This window comes from Daphnia pulex, chromosome 3, assembly GCF_021134715.1.
Source record: "Daphnia pulex isolate KAP4 chromosome 3, ASM2113471v1".
Taxonomy (NCBI): Eukaryota; Metazoa; Arthropoda; class Branchiopoda; order Diplostraca; family Daphniidae; genus Daphnia; species Daphnia pulex.
This window is the reverse complement of record NC_060019.1, coordinates 1216829-1238128: the sequence shown is the minus strand read 5'-3', so window position 1 is coordinate 1238128 and position 21300 is coordinate 1216829. Positions and strand designations below refer to the sequence as shown.

Genomic DNA, 21300 nt, shown 5'->3' with positions numbered 1-21300 from the left:
ACGCTAAATCCGCCAAGTATATCGCTAAAATCAAATTCGTCGTGCAATAAACAAAGTAGGGTGGAAAGTTTTAATTATAGTCTTGCGGGATAGCGTGAATATAAGTACAAAACCGGTTTTGACGCCAGCAAAGGCAGCCCGTCTTTAATGAATGTAACCATTGTTTTGGGTATATGATGCGCTAGGCTGTAAAAGATTTCACGCTCAAGGTAACGCCACCATCCTGCCGAGTTTAGATTTCACATCTGTGTTGTTATACACAGCGTCGATGTTGGAAACCGGTTGATACTTTTAGACCCAGTTGCTGTGACTTCCAGCCTTGAGGGAATTCGGCTGCAACGTAGAAGGTATAAGAATGGAAAGTTTCTTTTATTCCTATGCAAATTTTTTATTGAGGACACTTCGACGATATCTGATGTACAAATTATTTCGATTTCTGTTAGGGTTTTTAGAAGTTCATTCATTCCTCTGGGTTTTTTTTAGTTACACACAAGCGTTTTATCTCAACAGGGGTTAAATAAGAGTGACAGTTTAAATACTACTAACTTTTAATGCTTAATTTGTCATCTGCCATAGCATTTGTCAATTTACTCACTAACGTTATCCAGTGAGAAGCTAGATACATGCAGCCTGGCCATTTTCCAAATCTGTTAAGACAATTTAGCGGTTTATTCTCAACGATAAAAAAATTTCTTTTCCTGCAGTTCCATTTGGGGTCAGGTCTGCGACTGTAGGGCATGTCGAGTATGACTATAGTTGCTGCTTAGTAGCCAAGAAACAAGATGAATAGTCGAGAGAAAAGTGAAAGTTTGGCAGAAGTGAACGGCACAGTGGCCTATCAACATCTCCTGTAGGAACACAATTTCTCCCAGCATTGGAATTTACTGTCACGCATCACTTTGACATCCAGTTAGTCAACAAAAGGTAAACTGGACCATAATATTAGATTCATTTTTTAAAAAATCTGCGCACATCATTCAGCGCCGTCAGCGGCTCTTAAATCTGCAGCAGATCCTTGTTACAATCCTGTGGTACGATAGTTGGGAAAGAAATTGAACGACATAAAATGGCCATATTTACGTTTTTGTGTTTCAAGTATTCATAGTTAATTCTTAGTTTCAGTGATGGCAAATTTAATGGTTGATTAAGTGTTCGCTGTTCGACATCTGTGTTTAAATGCCAACTATCGTATGATATTTTAACTTTCTTCTTTTGTTTTACTCCCAGGTGCAGAACTCATGATTCACGTCGCAGTATCCAACGCAGAGGAAACAACTTGGTTCAATGAAAATTCTTGTCGTCCAAATTGTCGAGTTTTAGCTCAACCAATCGTGCTGTCCTGTTGTGACCATGAACTACACTCCCGTAGTGATTTTCACTTTTATCGCTTGGTTTGCCACAGCCACAAGTGAAAATCGAACTGTTTTAGAAATCCAAGGAAATTCGTCAACCCTACGAGAAATTTTATTCGACGAGAAGATCCGGTGCTGCAAAAGTGGGACTACATACCTGACAGGATTGGATCAGTGCGTGCCAAATTTTGTCTCAACTTTGTACACCAAGTCGTTTCCAAATTATTCGTTCGAGGATCCTAACGACGGTTTGACTGATTGTCCGGTTGGCTACGTGAGTCACACCACGGAAGATTTTCAACTGGAAAACGGCACCTTATTCGTTGGTAACAAACGGTTGGAGTCCAATGAATTTTGCATCAACAGAGTAGAAGACGAAAATTATTCAACATCGCCTGGACATTTTGTGGCTCGTTATTGCGTCCCTCATCCTTGCAGTGAGTCGGTATGCATTCGAAAGTGTTGCCCTCCCGAAATGGCCATGGTCACGAAACATTATCATGATCTGTGGCCAATTTCAATATGTGAGCCGCATCCTGTACCGTTTAATTTGTCACTTTTGCGTAACCCAAAAAATGAACCAATCGACGCCAATTCTTTTTCTACCCGTGGCGGACTCGGAATAAAATGCGGTAAACTTCCACGAGATAAACAATTAGATTTCTCGATAAGGCACGACGGCCAGATTGTTCTTCATTTAGAAAATCTACCCGTCGAGAAAACTGACCAGTATTGCATTGAAAATAATGTAGTTGACGGTGAAGACATTGTGAGAAATTTAGTTATAAATGGGATTCAAATGAAGTAAACCCTAATTGCATTTCTTATTTAAGAAACTAGTGGCTTTAGTGTGTTTTCCTGAGCAAGGAGAAGATTCCAAAGGCGCGTTTCTATTTGGATGTTTGAATCTTTTTGCCACGGTATTTCTGGTGGCTACCTTATTGGTTTATGCAATTCTGCCAAAAATGCGCAACCTCCACGGCGTTGTCGTCATGTGTTACTTGGCCTCCATGACAGTCACGAACGTTTTTCATGCCATTCTGATGCTCGTGAGAGGCAGCGATATGCCGCCCGGTCTTTGTTCAACGTTAGGTAAATCGATTTGATTTCACAATTCCATTTTTGTAATGTAGAATTATTAATTTAAAAATTCTTTTTTTTCTGCAGCAATTTCATTGCATTTTGCCTATATCGCCAGTTTTTCTTGGCTAAACGTCTTGTGCTACGGAGTTTGGCGGATGCTTAGGTAAATAATTATTTTTAAATTCTTTTATTGACACGGGTTTATCTGGGATTTATTAGAACTAAATCAGCTTTGTCTCATATTCCAGTTACATCAGTCTTCCGACTCGCACATTCGTATTGGGTGAGCAGTTTTTCTATTCCTCCCTTTACGGATGGGGTATTCCATTCATTGTCGTGGTTGTCGGACAAATCCTCCAGCACAGCGATGTGCCAGACGACATCATTAAACCAGGATTGGCTTCAAAATTGTACTGCTGGTTTAATCGTAAGTTATACACACATAATCATCATACAATAAACCAATCATTGAATTATACTTTTTCATTACCAGATAAACATAGAGGACCATTAATTGTATATCTGTACGCTCCGATGATGGTCATGATTGCTGCCAACGTTTTCATGTTCGTTTGGGCTGCGTTAAATTTTTACCAGAGAAGTTCCGAATCATCGCAGGTGACTAACCTTTCGCATAATGGCCAAAGGTATTTATTATTCGTAGCCATAATTACATTGATGATTGCAAACTAATCATTAATTGATGTGTCACTTCTAATTACAGATTTAAAGTGATCCTGAGTCTCTTCTTGTTGATGGGTGTTCCGTGGACAACCGAAATTATTACTTTTTTAGCGGATTCCAGTTTCGAAAGTGCCCTGGTCACCGACATATTCAACATCATTTTGCCCATTTTCATTTTCATCATCTTCGTCTGTAAGCCGAGCGTTTGGAAAATGCTGAAACAAAAGTTCCCACGATTGAGCCCCTTCATGTCGGCCTGTGAAAAAGTTTCCCGTATAATTCCCAAGAAAAGAAACCTCCATCAATCTGCTAGTGCTAAAGAAAGCAATGGCATCAGCAGTAATAATAATAACAAAACTTCCCAACAAACTCTAAATACCGATTCGACAGCAGACATGAAACAAGTTTTCCAATTACCAATAACACGGTTGTCGCAACACATTTTTTCGAAAGAAAACTGCATCTTAATTCACATTTTTTTAAAATTTACAACAGGTCAATCTGAGTCTTCTGTTTTCTGAGTAAAGAAAAAAAGGTGAAAAATAGACTCGACGAATGCTGATCCAACAACTTGAAGGATTTTGCCTTTTCGGAAAATGTTATAAGATTGCCCAACCACTCATCTTACCTGCCGGCCTCCTGCCAGCCACCTGGCAGTGTATCGATCTCTGTCTATCGGTAAATTGAATTGGCGCATTCTTGACGTTAATTTCTTTTGTTTTGAATGTCAAAACTTTTGTTTGAAAAAAAAATTATTTTAAATCAATTCAAATTTGATTACAAATACCTAAACGTATAATTGAGACATTAAATTAAAGGCAAAAAAAATTTTTGACGGTACAAAATTTTTGTTCAGCTCCGGCATCTATTGCATCTATCCGATTTATCCTTTCCGATTGTCTGCAGGATCGACTTTCTTCTGATACACCAACCTATCAAAAGCTGCCCTCCGGAGAAGTTTCTTAAATCCGATAATTTCGAAGCGGTTTTTTAAAGAAATTATTACCTATTACTAGGTTCACATTTTGGAAATATAAGGAAATCTAGAGTGTGTGAAAATTCTAGGAAAACCGGAAAAATAAAACTAAATTCGGAAAAAAATATACTTATTCCCAATTTTCTGTAAATTAATTCCATACAGGATTTTTAACGTTCACAAACTTGCGTCACCAAACTAGTGAATTACATCATTCCGGTTCATGCTTTTCTGCTGCATTTGCTAGGGAATAATAACCGATGGAATACGTCAGAATAAGAGGAATATCTCGTTAGAGTGACGTAGAAGAATAAGTCAGAAATATAGCAGCAGTAAGCTCAAAACCGGTTAAACAAGTGTATTGACGCAATTAACTCAGGGAATTTTCTCGAATTATCTTTCCCCCTACAGTCCGAAATCGTCCATCACACGTGAAGTGGGCGACTACAAATCCGTTCCAGTCCGTGCTCGTGGAAATTTGACTTTGGAATTAACTGGAACTATAATAGCTTTGATTCGAAAGCTAAAATGCCATTCTGACTGGTTTTAATGCGACACCATTACCAATGGACAGAGTAAAGTGCGATAGAAATGAACGGTCTTAACCCCAATAATATTCTGAAATTGTGCTGATGGAATTGACGCTAAATTTGTCGCTATATTTCGTCGGGAAATAAACAAATTTAAAAGTCAGCATGCATCTTAATAGCCTTGCGGGACTGCATGAATAGGTACAGAATCGTTTTTGACGCCAAAGGCAACTCATCTTATACCCATGATTTCTGGTATGTGATGCGCAAGGCTATCCAAGAATTCACGCTCAAGGTCATGCTCATGCATTCTCCTTCCGAGTAGATGAGTAAACTTCACAGCTGCGTAGTTAGACAGCGTCCCAAGTCCCAACTACTATCAAAGTGGATGCTGATGTTGGAAACCGGCTCATACTTTTACTTTTAGTCCCAGAAGTTGCCATAGCTTCTAGCTTTGACAGAATTCGGCTGCGACGTATTAGAAGCTATACCGGTATACGATTTGAAAGTTTCTTTTTTTCCTATGCAGGTTTTTGACCATATCTGATGGATAACTTTCTTCAATTTCGTTCAGAGTTTTTAGAAGTTCATTCATTCCTTTGTCTTTTTTAAAACAAGCGAGTTATCCGAACAGGCGTTGAATAAGAGCGACTGTTTAAATACTACCGACTGATCTTCACATCTTTAATTTGCCCTCTGCTATATAGTATTTGTCATTAAATATTACTCACTAACGTAATGCAGTGAGAAGCTATAGGCTACAACGGCAGCCTGGCCATTTTCCAAATCTTTTAAACAATTTTGTGGTTTACTCCGAACGCTTGTTTGCATTCCCTATGCAGTCCCATGTAGGGGTCAGGTCTGAGACTGCAGGGCATTTCGAATATGACTGTTAGTTGCGCTGTTTTAGCGCTGTGAAAAAATCTAGCCAAGAGACAAGTCAAATACTCGAGGGAAAAGCCAAACGTAGGCAGTCGTGAACACGGCACAGTGTCAGATCAACGTCGCCCCTTTATATGGATCACAGTTTTGCCCAGCATTGGAATTACTGTCACGTCACTTTGACTTCCACTTGCCCAATAAGAGGTAAAGTTAACCAGAATATTAGATATTAGCCTATATTGAATTACATAATTTATTGTTTCAAAATCTATTCGTTCCGCGGTTAGATCTGATGTGAATTAACAAATCTGGTTTGGCGAATTTAAATGACTGAATTTAAATTTTTAAATCTCCATCCCCTCCTCCTCGTTACTTTTGCGCCAGATGAGCTTAAAGAAATCGTCACACTCACTGAAAAAAACATATGCGCACATTATGACTCTTAGCGCTACCAGCGGGTCTAATCCACTTCGGTTTTAGTGTTCAAAGAATTCTTAGCCTCAAACTATAGAAAATTTAACGGAAGATAAATTAGTGTTTGGTGTCTGTGTTAGTATTAAGTATTAAACTAACGTATGAAATTTGAAATTATTCTTTTCATTCGATGCCAGAACTGATGATTCAAGTCGCATTGCCCGACGCAGAAAAAAAACTTGATGTTGATGGAATGAAATACGTTGTCATCCAGGAGATATTGTGGAGTTTTAGCTTCATCATTCCTGTGTAGATACCATGGCGAATAAATATACTCTCGGAGTGGTTTGGGCTTTTTTCGTTTGGTTTTCCAACGCCACAGCAGCCACAAGTGAAGACACAACTTTATCGGAAATGCAAGGAAATTCTTCGATCCGACAACAAATTTTATTTGACGAGAAAATATGGTGCTGCAAAAGTGGGACTACATACCTGACAGGATTGGATCAGTGCGTGCCAAGTTTAGTGTCCACTTTGTACACCACGTCGTTTCCAAATTATTCGTTCGAGGATCCTAACGACGGTTTGACTGATTGTCCGGTTGGCTACGTGTGTCACACCACGGAAGATTTTCAACTGGAAAACGGCACCTTATTCGTTGGTAACAAACGGTTGGAGTCCAATGAATTTTGCATCAACAGAGTAGAAGAAGAAAATTATTCAACTTCCCCTGGCAAATTTGTGGCTCGTTATTGCGTCCCTGATCCTTGCAGTGAGTCGGGATGCATCCGGAAGTGTTGCCCACCCGGCATGGCCATGGTCACGAAATATTATCACGATCTGCTGAACATTTCAATATGTGAGCCACATCCTGTACCGTTTAATTTGTCACTTTTGCGTAACCCGAAAAATGAACCAATCGACGCCAATTCTTTTTCTACCCGTGGCGGACTCGGAATAAAATGCGGTGAAGTTCCACGAGATCAACAATTAGATTTCTCGATCAGGCACGACGGTCAGATTGTACTTCAGTCAGAAAATCAAACCGACGAGAAAACGGACCAGTATTGCATTGAAAATAATGTAGTTGACGGTGAAGACATTGTGAGAATTTAGTTACAAATTTTATTCAAAAATTGGCAAGCCCTTACTTTATTTCTTTTTAAAGAAACTAGTGGCTTTAGTGTGTTTTCCAGAGCAAGGAGAAGATTCCAAAGGCGCGTTTCTATTTGGATGTTTGCAACTTTTTGCCACGGTATTTCTGGTCGCCACCTTATTGGTTTATGCAATTCTCCCAAAAATGCGCAACTTCCACGGTGTTATCGTCATGTGTTACTTGGCTTCCATGACAGTCACGAACGTCTTTCATGCCATTATTCTAATGATGGTGAGAGTCAGCGATATGCCGCCCGGTCTTTGTTCAACATTAGGTAAATCAATTTGATTTCACTTTGCAATTCCATTTCTTATAATTATTTAAAATTTTCTCCTGCAGCAATTTTATTGCATTTTGGCTACATCGCCACTTTTTCTTGGTTGAACGTTTTGTGCTTTGGAGTTTGGCGGATGTTTAGGTAAATAAATTTTGTTTCTTATTTGATTTACGTGGGCTTTCTCTGGATTTTTGTACTAAATAATTTTCGTTCGCATTTTCCAGTTCCATTAGACTGCCGACTCGCACATCCGTCTTGAGCAAACAGTTTTTTTATTCCTCCCTTTACGGATGGGGTATTCCATTCATTGTCGTGGTTGTCGGACAAATTCTCCAGCACAGCGATGTGCCAGACGACATAATTAAACCAGGACTGGCTTCAAAATTGTACTGTTGGTTCAATCGTAAGTTCTAAGGACATATTTTTATCATTCACCTGTATAAATAAGAAATGTTTGAATTTTACTTTTTAATTACAAGATAAACATAGAGGACCATTAATTTCCTATTTGTACGCACCGATGATGGTCATGATTGTTGCCAACGTTTTCATGTTCGCTTGGGCTGCGTTCAATTTTTACCAGAGAAGTGCCGAATCGTCGCAAGTGACCAACGTTTTGCATAATGGCCAAAGGTATTATTAAATAGAGACATTGCAAACTGCGGCCTAATCGTAAATGTGTAATTCAAATTGCAGATTTAGGGTGATCCTGAGTCTCTTCTTGTTGATGGGTGTTCCTTGGACAACCGAAATTATTACTTTCATGGCGGATGCCAGTTTTGAAAGTGCCCTGGTCACCGACATATTCAACATCTTTTTGCCGATTTTCATTTTCATTATCTTCGTCTGTAAACCAAGCGTTTGGAAAATGCTGAAACAAAAATTCCCGCGGTTGAGTCCCTTCATCTCGAACTGTGAAAAATTTAGTTCCCGTATAATCCCCAAGAAAATTAATCGTCATCAACCTTCTAGTGCCGAAGAAAGCAATTCAGATAACACAAATGACATCAGTTATAATAACAAAACCTCCCAGCAAACTCTATCTACTGATTCTACAGCAGACATGAAAGAAGTTTTCCAATTACCAATAACACGGTTGTCGCAACAAATTTTTTCGAAAGAAAACTGCATCTTAATTCACATTTTTTTTTGTTTAATTTTCAACAGGTCATTGTCTTCTGTTTTCTGAGTTAGTATAAAAAGGTGACGGATAGACTAGAATGCTGATCCAACAACTTGAAGGATTTTGCTTATTCGGAAAATGTTCAAATTGCTCAACCACTCATATCACCTGCCGTCCACCTGCCAGTGTAGATCGCTGTCTTATCTGGAAATTGAATTGGGGTGTTGTTGATGTTCATTTCTTGACTCTGTAAATAGGCGAGCGTAAGTAATAGGTCCTACTCTCGTAATAATAATTATATTCACTTTTATAAAATTTAGCCCCATCAAAAGATTTTTTCAGCTAACAACTTTTAACGGTGATGGGGAATGAACAATCTGTTTTGTATGTTCCTTTATCCAAGTAACAATATACAAATGTCGAAGAAGTAAAATTAAGTAATTAATCAAATTAAATTAAATTAAAGATATAATTTTTCTATGTGGGAAATCCCAATAATATTCTGAAATTGTATTGATGGAATTCACATTAAATTTATCGCTAAAATCATTCGTCGAGCAAAAAATAAAATAAGGTGGAAGTCTAAATACCGTTTTAATAGCCTTGCGGGATTGAGCGTACTATGTATTACTAATCCAGTTTTGACGCCAAAGGCAGCCCATCTTTAATGACTGTAACCATTATTTTTGGTATGTAATGCGCTAGGCTATACGCAAGATTTCACGCTCGGGTATAACGTATTATCCTGACTATAGTACAGTTCACATCTGTGTTGTGTATGATCCTTTATCTCCCCAGCACAATTCGGGAAATAATTTAATACAAATTTCACTGGAGCAATTAATTAAGAAATTAAAATTCATCGATAGGTATCAAATGTATTCCATTGAATTATGGACAAAATTTTGACGGTACAAAATGTTGCTTAGCTCCGGCATTTATCCGATTATTTATCCTTTTCCGTTTTCATAAAAATTTCCGAAAAAATGACACTTCCTATAATTATTTGCAGATTAATTCTTTACGTTGATCAACTTAAGTCACTAAATTAAAGAATAACACATTCCGGATTTGCTTTTCTCGAAGCTCAAAACCGGTTCAACAATTCGGGGAAGTTTCTTCCCCCCAACACTCTAAAATCGTCCATCTGGTGAGTGCATGACATCAAATCCGTTCTAATCTGCGCTCGTGAAAGTTTTACTTTGGAATTTATAACTGGCTCTGCATGATTCGAAAGTGAAATATACCATTCCGAAACTGGTTTTTAAAATGCAATACCTTTATTAGTATTATTATTATTGACAAGCGTAAAATGCGGTAAAAATGAAAAATCTTGAATCTAACAATATTCTGAAATAGTATTTATAGAATTGACGCTAAATCGTAATCATTCGTAAAGAAATAAATAAAGATGATGAGAGTCTGAATAGATGAAAAAATAGAAAAGTTGATTGAAGCGTTTAAATGGCCTTGCGGGACTGCGTGAATGACAGAAATGTTTTTGACGCCAAAGGCATTAATCCATTTCCGGTAATCTGATGTGCAAGGCTAAACGAGAATCCGTATAATGCAGAGAGAAGCCATACGACTTCGGCCTAGCCATTTTCCAAATGTTTTTGATTTAGAAAAACCCACGGTTTACTACCTATGAAAATTTTAATGAACAATTTGACATTTTCCAGTCATCCAACACTGCATCCTGTACAGTCCCATGTAGGGTCAGCTCTGAGACTGCAGGGCATTTCGATTATGACTGTAGTTGCTGTTTAGCGCTATGAAAAATCTAGCCAAGAGACAGGATAAGTCCAGGAAAAGTGGAAGGTTGGCAGACGTGAACGGCACAGTGTCCTATCAACATCGCTCCTATATATAGGATCACAATTTCTCCCACCATTGGATTTACTGTAACGCTCAACTTAATGGGAGACCAAGTCGGTATATGACGATATCTGCTGTGTTAAAATATTAAACTTACGCGGTGTGAAATTTTCTTCCTTTGATTCAGCACCATATTCAAGACTGATGATTCACGTCAAAGTTTCAGACGCAGAAAAAAAAAAGAAAAAAACAACTTGATTGAATGAAAACTCTTGTCCTTAAGGAATTGTTGTCAAGTTTAAGCTCAATCAATCAATAGTGTGACCATGTGACCATTGATCAGTACCGATCAGTACGTACCAAATTGATTGGATCAGTGCGTGACTTTTGAATAGCCTATCATCGCAACAAAGGCTATATATACCAGTATTTATATTAATTATTGCGTCTTTGTTCGTGATTTCGACAGTCTGTGGTCGCCCCTATTTAATCGCATCCTTTATATGCCCTATCAAGCTGCAAACCAAACAACTTTTCAAAAGGAAATTAGTAGCACACAACATTGTGGTTACACGTGAGATACCGGTAATCAGAAGGAAACCAAAGTTTGGTTAATAACATAAAGGCTACAAGCATAATAAACTTTGTGAAATGTTCTCATTGCTTGGCGGGAACCAAATTCTCGGTGGAACAACAGCCAAACAGACCAAGTGACACCACATTCGGGATCAACAGTATAGGGTGAAAAGGTTTGTTCTCCGAGAACGCAGTTGAGTTGAAGTTGGATTGATTGAGTATTACTGACGTAACTATTAGTTACAAAATGGCTAATTGTAATACGCTGATTTTTCTTTTCACTTTCTTTTTGCTGGCCATCGTCTTGGCCGAAAGTAAAAATAAAACACTTTTGAGAATAGTCAAAAGGAAAATGAAAAAGGTTTCAAACAATCAGGAAACTTTCAAACAACAAATTTTATTCGACGAGAAAATCTGGTGCTGCAAAAGTGGGACTACATACCTGACAGGATTGGATCAGTGCGTGCCAAAGTATGTCTCCACTTTGTACAACGAGTCGTTTCCAAATTATTCGTTCGAGGATCCGAACGACGGTTTGACTGATTGCCCAGAAGGATACGTGAGTCACAGCACGGAAGATTTCCAGCTGGACAACGACACATTATTGATTGGTGAGAAAAGGTTGAATTCCAATGAATTCTGCATCAACAGAATAGAAGAAGAAAATTATTCAACATCCCCTGGCAAATTTGTGGCTCGTTATTGTGTTCCTGATCCTTGCAGTGAGTCGGGATGCATTCGAAAGTGTTGCCCTCCCGGAATGGCCATGGTCACGAAATATTATCACGATCTGCTGAACATTTCAATATGTGAGCCGCATCCTGTGCCGTTTAATTTGTCACTTTTGCGTAACCCGCAAAATGAACCAATCGACGCCAATTCTTTTTCTACCCGTGGCGGACTCGGAATAAAATGCGGAAAACTTCCACAAGAGTTAATTTTTGATTTTTCGATACGTCCCGATGGCCAGATTCTACTTCATTTTGAAAATCAAACTGACGAGAAAACGGACCATTACTGCATTGACAATCTAGTTAACGGTGAAAACATTGTGAGAATTTAGTTATTTTGATTTGATTAAAAAGTTATTGTATGCGTTAATTTTATTTTGTATCCTTTTTTCTAAGAATCAAATAGCATTAGCGTGTTTTCCAGAATATACCATACGAGCGTTTCTCTTTGGATGTTTAAATCTTTTTGCCGCGATTTTTCTAGTCGCCACCTTATTGGTTTATTCAATTCTACCAAAAATGCGCAACCTCCAAGGTGTTATCGTCATGTGTTACTTGGCTTCCATGACAATCACGAACATTTCTTTTGCCATTCTCTTACTTGGTAGAGGCAGCAATTTGCCGATCAACCTTTGCACTGCAATAGGTAAATCAATTAAATTTCACTATCACTATTCTACTAATTAATTACAATTTTCTCCTGCAGCTATTTCACTGCATTTTGCCTACATCGCCACTTTTTCTTGGCTCAACGTTTTGTGCTTTGGAATTTGGCGGATGTTTAGGTGAATATACACACACGGGATTTTTTTTGTAACTGAATCGATAAATTTATGTCGCTTTAGTTCCATCAGACTACCGACAAACACATCCGTCTTGGGTAAACAGTTTTTCTATTCCTCCGTTTACGGATGGGGTATTCCATTCATCGTCGTGACGGTCGGGCAAATTTTACAGCACAGCGAAATGCCAGACATCATTAAACCGGGATTGGCATCAAAATTGTATTGCGGGTTAAATGGTAAATTATAACACGCGTTTTCATCATTCTCCTGTTTCAACAAATTGTTGAATTATTACTTTTTAATTACTAGATAAACGTAGAAGAGCATTCATCGCCTATTTGTACGGCCCTATGATTGTCATGATTGTTGCCAACGTTTTCATGTTCGTTTGGGCTGCGTTCAATTTTTATCAGAGAAGTGTCGAATCGTCGCTAGTGATCAACATTTCCCGTAAAAGTCAAAGGTATTATTTAATGGAACAGCAATTGCATTACCGATTGCAAACTAATCGTATACAGATGTGCCACCCTAATTGCAGGTTCAAAGTGATCCTGAGTCTCTTCTTGTTGATGGGTGTTCCCTGGACAGCCGAAATTATTACATTCTTGGCAGATTCCAGTTTCGAAAGTGCCCTGTTCACCGACACATTCAATGTCATCTCGCCCATTTTCATTTTCATCATCTTCGTCTGTAAGCCGAGCGTTTGGAAAATGTTCAAACTCAAATTCCCGCGTTTGAGTCCCTTCATCTCGGCCTGTGAGAAAATTTGTTCCCGCGTAGTCCCCAAGAAAAGCGAACGTCATCCACCCGCTATCCCGCTTGCTACACTCTGCCAAAATTCTCCGCAGGATCGAATTTATGGATAGATTAATATAATGTATTAAACGAGCTTTCTCGGCAAATGTGTCCCCTTATACGTATATCTACCCTTCTACAATTAACAGATCATTTTGGACTCACGTATTTTGTATTCGGAAAAGGTGTAGTAAATTGCTCAACTCCTCATCATAAACCACCTGCCAAACTAAAATCTGTGCTCTACCCTATATCGGGAAATTGATTTGTGGCAATGTTGAATTGCTGATGTTCACTTCTTGGCGCTAAATATAAATATGGGAGTATATTCTATGTCATAATTGCTCTATCAATTCCTTTTAGGATTTGAGACCTTTGTACAACCAGCACCACCATTATATAGTTGAAGTACAAGTTTGAGTGAAGGAATAGCACAGTGGTTAATCGAATGTAAAATGTTTTCCCAAATTATATTAATCAATCAAAATATTGGTACGGTAAATGGTTTAATATTGTACATATCTAAATATTGATTTAAAATTTGCAACATCGTCTAAATCCGACTGAACGTAAGGCTCGTAAAACAAGTTGTTACGCACCGTGAAAGAATCGTACAATTATTTTCAGCAATCCGAGCCATGAAGTATTTATGTACATCATGCGTTCAATTCCATCAATAAGGCGCTATATTTGTCACCTCCATTTTTAGTAGTATTGATGGACTTTGTGTGTTCCTACATCTCTCTAAAATTCAGGAAGTTTCTTTTTTAAAGATTTGTTTGTAATTTTCCGACATCAATCGTTATTCCTTTAAACGACGAATTTCAATTAAAGAAGAAAAAATTAATTTGGGTGTTCCGATTAGATATTGCGTCAGAAACCGTGTCCGACTCATTTTCTGACATTGTGCCATTCTCTTTCCGATTCTATAGGTCAGTTTCACCCGAGTCTGTGCTTTATTAATCACTGTCAGGTTTTACGTATGGATTGTCACAACCGGATGTTGTAGGGCTTTGGGTGGAGTTGTCCGTTCGCTCATAGTCTTGTTAAAGCAGGCCAACAATTTTGTCTCCGTCTAGCTAGGTCAGAAAATCGAATCACAATTAAACTAATTTCACAGTTTTATTCTAAATTTTAAGCGATATTAGTCGATTGGTTCAAATTTGCGATTGGTTATAGCTTTAAGACTGGGATGAAGAGCCTGACGCCGTTTGGTGTCGGTTAGGAAATGGTATAAATTAGGGTATACTACTTTCTCGTCTCTTATTGTACTTTCTCTTTGAATATCTCGTCCCTTTCATTTTTTCAGATAATTCCCCTATTTTACAAGGTTTGTTTGTGGTGCCTGGTGCGGCGTGTGTTTCCCCCCAATAAAACACAGCAGTTGCGTTTGTTCGCTGTGCTTCCATTTCGGTAGGGAAAGAACCGAATAGGTCATAGGAGAGATGCAAAACACGTCAGCAGCTAGCTCAGAAACAAGCTATAAGAGCAACTGGGTCGAAGCAGCAACTCGGGGAATTTTCTTATTCTCTAGAATGCCCGATCTTGATCCAGCATTATGTTACGTACCACTGGTGAGTTATAGTTCGAATCTCTCTGCTCGTGAAAGTTAGCTCTTGGAAATCAAACTTACCCTGATTTCAAATTAAATTTCCGTTTCTCAATTTGACACCATTTTATAACGGCTGAAAGTCCATGATCCAGATAATATTGCCAGTTCATCTTAATCAAAATTCACGCTATCAAAAAATCTATCGCCATAATTTTATTAGTCGCAACAAGTTAGTTATGCAAAAGGAGAATTTCAATAGCGTCTGAATATAGCCTTGCGATTTACTGCGCGTGAATGACGGAAACATTTTTTGACGCCTCAGGCAACGTCCTATTTCTGCAAGGCTATACATACATCCACCACCCTCACGTTCTGTGAGTATAACGCAACCAACTGCTCCGAGTCAAATTGAGTTCACATCCGTGTAGTTAAATTATTACACAGCGCCCCAACTATTCCAAGCGGCTGATGTTGGAAACGTGCTGTTATTTACATGTCTATTTTTGTACATGTAACAGTTTAGCCTTGACGATTCGCCTGCAACGTAGATGCGCTCCGACTTGAAAATCAAAATTTCTCATACAAGGGTTTTGTATTGGGGACAGTCCTCGACTATATCCGATTAACGGGTTAATTCAGTTTGTCTTGAACGTTTCAAATACAGTGCATTCATTCAAATGGAGTTAAAGGTGTGAAGGGCAAAATATAACCGGCAGGCTACCCTATTGAAATTGACCTTTTATAAAATCCTTGACGTTGTGGAAAGGGGAGCTGTAGCCTTACACGATTGCAGTTAGCCTTATCTTTTTAGAAAAACCCAACAGTACGGCAGAATACTGATTTCCCAATAAGTTTAAGCTATAAAATAACGTCATTCCTTGCGCCATGTGGGGGTCAGCCCTTGAAGACTGCAGGGCGTTTCGAGTGTAAGGCTAAAGTTGCTGTTTAGCGCTATCAAATACTCTAGCAAAAAGACAAGATAAAGACATCGAGAGAGAAACGAACGTAGGCAGAAGTGAACTGTTGAGTGTCCTACTAATATCTCCGGTATAGCGCCCCAATTTCTCCCAGCACTGGAATTTACTGTCACGAATCACTTTGATTTATCCTGTTACCCAACCAGCAAAGGTATTATAAACTAGACCAGAATATTAGATATTTAACCATTGTGACTGAATCATTACATAATTTGTTTTGTTGAAATTTATTCGTTCCGGTCAGATAAGAAGTGAAGTAAGACATATCTTGATTGGCGAATTAGAATAACTAATCGAGAAAATTTGTTGAAATTTGAATGTTCGAATTGTAAGTTATCTTTCCACGTGAATAACAATTGTTAAAACTCTGAGATTGCTTTCCTTTGTTGCGTACTTACATATTTGCAAGGCTAAAAATTGCCCGAAGCGACCCGAAGCCACGGAAATGTTTCGCTGTTTTTTGCGTTTCTGGGCAATGGCTTCAGGTAATGTCTAGCAGTTACTTTTGCGCCATCAAAGCTTTCCAAATACAGTCACGCGTACGAACTTTATTTTTTAAAAAAAGTTTGCGCACATCACGACTCCCAGCGCGTCGGCGGGTCTTCAATCCGCAGATCCGCGCAATCCGCAGAACCTTTTACAGACTGCTGAGGGCGGATACAGTCGGAATGGAAATTCAACGCCATAAAAATATAGCATTTCCGTTTCAGTGTTTGTTAAAGAATTCTTAGCTTCAGACTGCGGGAAATTTCATGGGCGGAAAGGTGTTCGGTGTCTGTGTGCCAATTTCAAACTAACGTTTCAAATTTCTTCTTCAGGTTCTCAACTGCTGGTAACTACCATATCGCATTGTCCGACGCAGAAGAAACAACTTGGTTCAGTGGAAACTCTTGTCGTCCAAGTGTATTGTATTGTGACGTTTTTCAGCTCAACCAGCTAGTCGTGTGTAGTCTACCATGGCTAAACAGCATCTGCTCGTAGTGATTTTGGCTTTTTTCGTTTGGTTTTCCAACGCCACAGTTACAAGTGAAAATCAAACTGTTTTAGAAATCCAAAGAAATTCGTCAACCCGACAACAAATTTTATTCGACGAGAAGATCCGGTGCTGCAAAAGTGGGACTACATACCTGCCAGGATTGGATCAGTGCGTACCAAATTTTGTCTCCACTTTGTACAACGAATCGTTTCCGAATTATTCGTTCGAGGATCCGAACGACGGTTTGACTGATTGCCCGGTTGGATACGTCAGTCACAGCACAGAGGATTTTCAACTGGAAAACGGCACCTTATTCGTTGGTAACAAACGGTTGGAGTCCAATGAATTCTGCATCAACAGAATCGAAGACGAAAATTATTCAACATCCCCTGGCAAATTTGTGGCTCGTTATTGCGTTCCTGATCCTTGCGGTGAGTCGGGATGCATTCGAAAGTGTTGCCCTCCCGGCATGGCCATGGTCACGAAATATTATCACGATCTGTCTCCAATTTCAATATGCGAGCCGCATCCTGTACCGTTTAATTTGTCACTTTTGCGTAACCCGCAAAATGCATCAATCGACACCAATTCTTTTTCCATCCATGGCGGACTTGGAATAAAATGTGGAAATCTTCCACGAGATCAACTTTTTAATTTTTCGATGCGTCCCGATGGCCAGATTGTTCTTCATTTAGAAGATCAAACCGACGAGAAAACGGACCAGTACTGCATTGACAATCTAGTTGACGGTGGAAACATTGTGAGAATTTAGTAAAAAATTTTATTCAGAAGTTTTACTAAGCCCTAATTTTATTCCTTTTTCTTTTTTTAAAGAACGTGATGGCAATAGTGTGTTTTCCGGAGCAAGGAGAAGATTCCAAAGGCGCGTTTCTATTCGGATGTTTGAATCTTTTTGCCACGGTATTTTTAGTCGCCACCTTATTGGTTTTTGCAATTCTACCAAAATTGCGCAACCTCCACGGTGTTATCGTCATGTGTTACTTGGCCTCCATGACAGTCACGAACGTTTTTCATGCTATTCTGATGCTCGTGAGAGGTAGCGATATGCCACCCGGTCTTTGTTCAACATTAGGTAAATCATTTCGAGTTCACTATTAAATTTATATCAAACAGAAATATTGGAAAACAAAATAAAATTTTTTTTTTCCTGCAGCAATTTCATTACATTACGCCTACATCGCCACTTTTTCTTGGCTAAACGTCTTGTGCTTTAGAGTTTGGCGGATGTTTAGGTAAATCAATTTTGTTTTCTTGATTACCTGATTTTCGTAACTAAATCAACTTTGTTTCGCTTTATTCCAGTTCCTTCAAATCTCCGACAAACCCATCCGTCTTGGGTAAACAGTTTTTCTATTCCTCCGTTTACGGATGGGGTATTCCATTCGTCATCGTGGGCATCGGACAAATCCTCCAGCACAGCGATGTGCCAGACGACATCATTAAACCAGGATTGGCATCAAAATTATACTGTTGGTTCAATCGTAAGTTGTACACACAATTTTAATCATATTTTTCATCTGTTTAAACAAATTGTTGAATTATTACTTATTCATTACCAGATAAAGATAGAGGACCATTAATCGCCTATTTGTACGCCCCGATGATGGCCATGATTATTGCCAACGTTTTCATGTTCGTTTGGGCTGCGTTCAGTGTTTGCCAGCAGAGAAGTGCCGAATCATCGCAAACGACTTCTAAAATCCGAAAGTATTATTTTTTAGCAATATAATTACTTTTAGAACTGTCAACTAATCGTTAATTAATATGTCACTTTTAATTGCAGATTTAAAGTGATCCTGAGTCTCTTCTTGTTGATGGGCGTTCCCTGGACAACCGAAATTATTACTTTCATGGCGGATGCCAGTTTTGAAAGTGCCCTGGTCACCGACATATTCAACATCATCTCGCCACTTTTCATTTTCATCATTTTAGTCTGTAGGCCGAGCGTGTGGAAGATGATCAAACTCAAATTCCCGTGTTTGAACCCCTTCATCACTGCGTGTGAAAAAATAGTTTCACGTATAATCCCCAAGAAAATTAACCGCCATCAATCTGCTAGTGCTAAAGAAAGACTCTGCAATTCAAACACGAATGGTATCAATAATAGTTACAAAACTTCCCAGCAAAATCTAACGTCCGAATCGACGGACCCGAAACAAATTATGGAATTACCTAGCTTTTTTGACGTGGTTGTAAAATAACTTTTATTAAAAAAAAGCTTCTTTTCTATGGAACGCCGTTTGTGCCACTTTTTAAACATAACGTTGTTTTTTATATTATAAGTACCAACTATATTGAAACCAATTTTTGATATAATGAAAACAATTTCTTTATTACGAATCGATTGAACCTTGGATTGAACTATACCTTTTGTGTGCTCCTTAAGTATAATAATACAAAAGACGAAAATTTTGTTTTGAAAAATTTTGTTTTATTCATCGATATCAAACGTATTTCATTTAATTAAAGACAAAAAGAAATGTCGACGTTCCAATGTGTTGCTCAGCTCCGGTATTTATCCTTCGACTAGCCCTCAAGATCGTCTTTTATCTTCTGATACACCAAACTGTCAGAATCCGCTTTCCCGATATGTCCCATCCGGATTTCAGCTGCAGGTTCCGGGCTAGTTACCGTAGTGTCAGAACCGGTGTCCGACTCATTTTCGTCCGTGTCCGACTCTGTGGGGGTCCCTGACTGCGGGTCTCTTTCCGATTCCGTTCCATCAGACTCGGTGTCGCTCCCGTCACTCTCAGGTTTCAACGTCTGTGTCGTTGCATCCGATTTCGATTTCTGTATTTTCACGTCCGATTGTTGATGGACTTTGGGTGGAGTTGCCGCTCGTTCCAGAGCCTCGAAGTAGGTCAGCAATTGTCTCTGTAGTGACGGGGTAATCGAATCACAATCTTCTCCGGGTTCAGCGATGAGCAGCGTCGTCAGGAAGATGCAAAGTTGATCAAACGATTCTTCAGTGGCTTCGGTCTCGAGACGGTGGACCAGAGTATCGGCACAATCTGTGATCCAACCTTCCGGCACTCCGGGCATTTCTCTCTTCAAAATGGCGGCCATCAGTTTAACGTTGTTGAATTTTTCGACTCTCGACTTGCCATTTCCGTCGTCAGTTAGAAGCGGCCGGTTGAATTCCTCGACGGCGAGTTGGAACAAGAGGTGGACGATGTTTTGTGTCCAGCCTTTCTGGTCGCCGCCCGTCAGTTGCTTCAACAGTTTGGCGTAAAGGTGAGAAATGTTTCCGTCTTTCAAAGCTCTGCTGAAAATGGCATCGACGAGGTCCTCTTCCACTTCCGATCGATGAAGTTGGTGGTAATTCATCAGGGCCTCGATGCCATTCGCCACACTCTCGATTGACTCTGGGGTATTCTTCAACATGTCCAGGTAGCGGTTGATTTGGTTCCAACATTCCAAACGAGAGACGATAAGAGTGGCCACTTCATCGTCCATTCCGTTTTCGATTAACACCTCCATTGTGGATTGCATTCGACGTTCGAATCTCGACTCGGGTTGGCCATCTTTGCGGGTCGGTTGTACTGGTAGTCCTCGCAATTTCAGCTCCGATTTGGATGGAGATTTTCTCATTATGCGTATTTTGCGAACGCACCAACTGGCGATGAAACCCGCAAAGATGACAACAGTCGAGACAGAGACGAGAGAAATAATCATGTTGGTGAAAGACATGGTTGAATTCAAGGTTTGATCTCTGAAATTCGATTTACTTTAGAAAACTTTGGACCCCTATAAGTAATCTATGGTGGCCAACAGTCGACTGGCAACTCTATATTTCCTAGTTTGAGTGGCGTTATAATTAAAATTTAATTCAATTTAGGTTGCAATTTATGTTAATCGAATGTAAAATATTTTTTCGAATATTTATCAATTAAAATATTGGCAAATGGTTTAATATTACATGTATAAACTTTGATTAGAAAATTGAAACATCATAATCCGACGAATCCGACTGATTGTGAAACAAGTTGTTTCACAACGCGAAAGAATCGTGTAATTATTTTTAGCAACCCGAGCTCGTTCAATTCCAATGCGCTATTTGCCATCTCCGCTTTTTTGAGTAGTATTCATCTGCGTAGGCTATTTAATTGTATACTATCATAAATCATAATATAACATTGTTCTCAAGCTATCTTGCAAGGGGGAAAAATTAGTGCTGATATTGACTTTGATTTTATAAAGTATAACACGGTGATAAACATGATTGACAAATAATAAATAATAAGTTTCTAACAAAAAAAAAATCCAAATAATTTGCGCAGAAGCGCCGAATAACTTTCCATCTGACAACCTGCGGACGAGAGTCGAGAAACCCTTTGTCATTCTTTTTGTTCGAGGCTGGCAGAGAATTAAAGTTACTCCAGTCAGCCTTGCTGGGTACTTTCTTTCCTGACTTAGTTCTTCATAAAAAAATGTAATTCCTACTCTCTAATTCTTAATGTTTTCTACGGTTAATTTACGGGTAACATGGCCTTAAATTTGTATTAGCCGATTCCATGTTGCCACAGACTTAAGATTAGATTCCCTTCTTAGTCTGTGATGTGGCCATGCCCTTTGTACACCTGTTAAAAATG

The 21300-nt window shown here is 39.0% G+C and overlaps 2 protein-coding genes across 9 annotated transcripts; both read left to right on the top strand.

Moving 5' to 3' along the window:
* The first annotated feature begins 467 nt into the window (after positions 1-467).
* Positions 468-13515, top strand: LOC124190929 (probable G-protein coupled receptor Mth-like 3). Of its 8 annotated transcripts, XR_006873186.1 has the most exons (9): positions 468-924; positions 1228-2121; positions 2186-2444; positions 2520-2598; positions 2684-2862; positions 2929-3082; positions 3160-3546; positions 3615-3797; positions 4026-4220. XR_006873186.1 is itself a non-coding variant. In XM_046583812.1 (8 exons), the coding sequence occupies exons 2-8, from the start codon at positions 1351-1353 to the stop codon at positions 8541-8543; spliced, it is 1851 nt and encodes a 616-aa protein (XP_046439768.1). In that variant the 5' UTR covers positions 468-924; positions 1228-1350; the 3' UTR covers positions 8544-9328. The 8 variants fall into 8 exon arrangements, 6 of the variants coding, with proteins under 6 accessions (XP_046439768.1, XP_046439771.1, XP_046439770.1 ...); XR_006873184.1 differs by having other exon boundaries at positions 3160-3797; XM_046583812.1 differs by lacking the exons at positions 3615-3797; positions 4026-4220 and adding an exon at positions 8522-9328.
* A 1600-nt stretch (positions 13516-15115) lies between these two features.
* Positions 15116-19124, top strand: LOC124190931 (probable G-protein coupled receptor Mth-like 3). The gene is made up of 7 exons (XM_046583817.1): positions 15116-15862; positions 16530-17447; positions 17522-17780; positions 17862-17940; positions 18011-18189; positions 18268-18415; positions 18492-19124. The coding sequence occupies exons 2-7, from the start codon at positions 16668-16670 to the stop codon at positions 18907-18909; spliced, it is 1863 nt and encodes a 620-aa protein (XP_046439773.1). The 5' UTR covers positions 15116-15862; positions 16530-16667; the 3' UTR covers positions 18910-19124.
* Positions 19125-21300: the final 2176 nt, after the last annotated feature.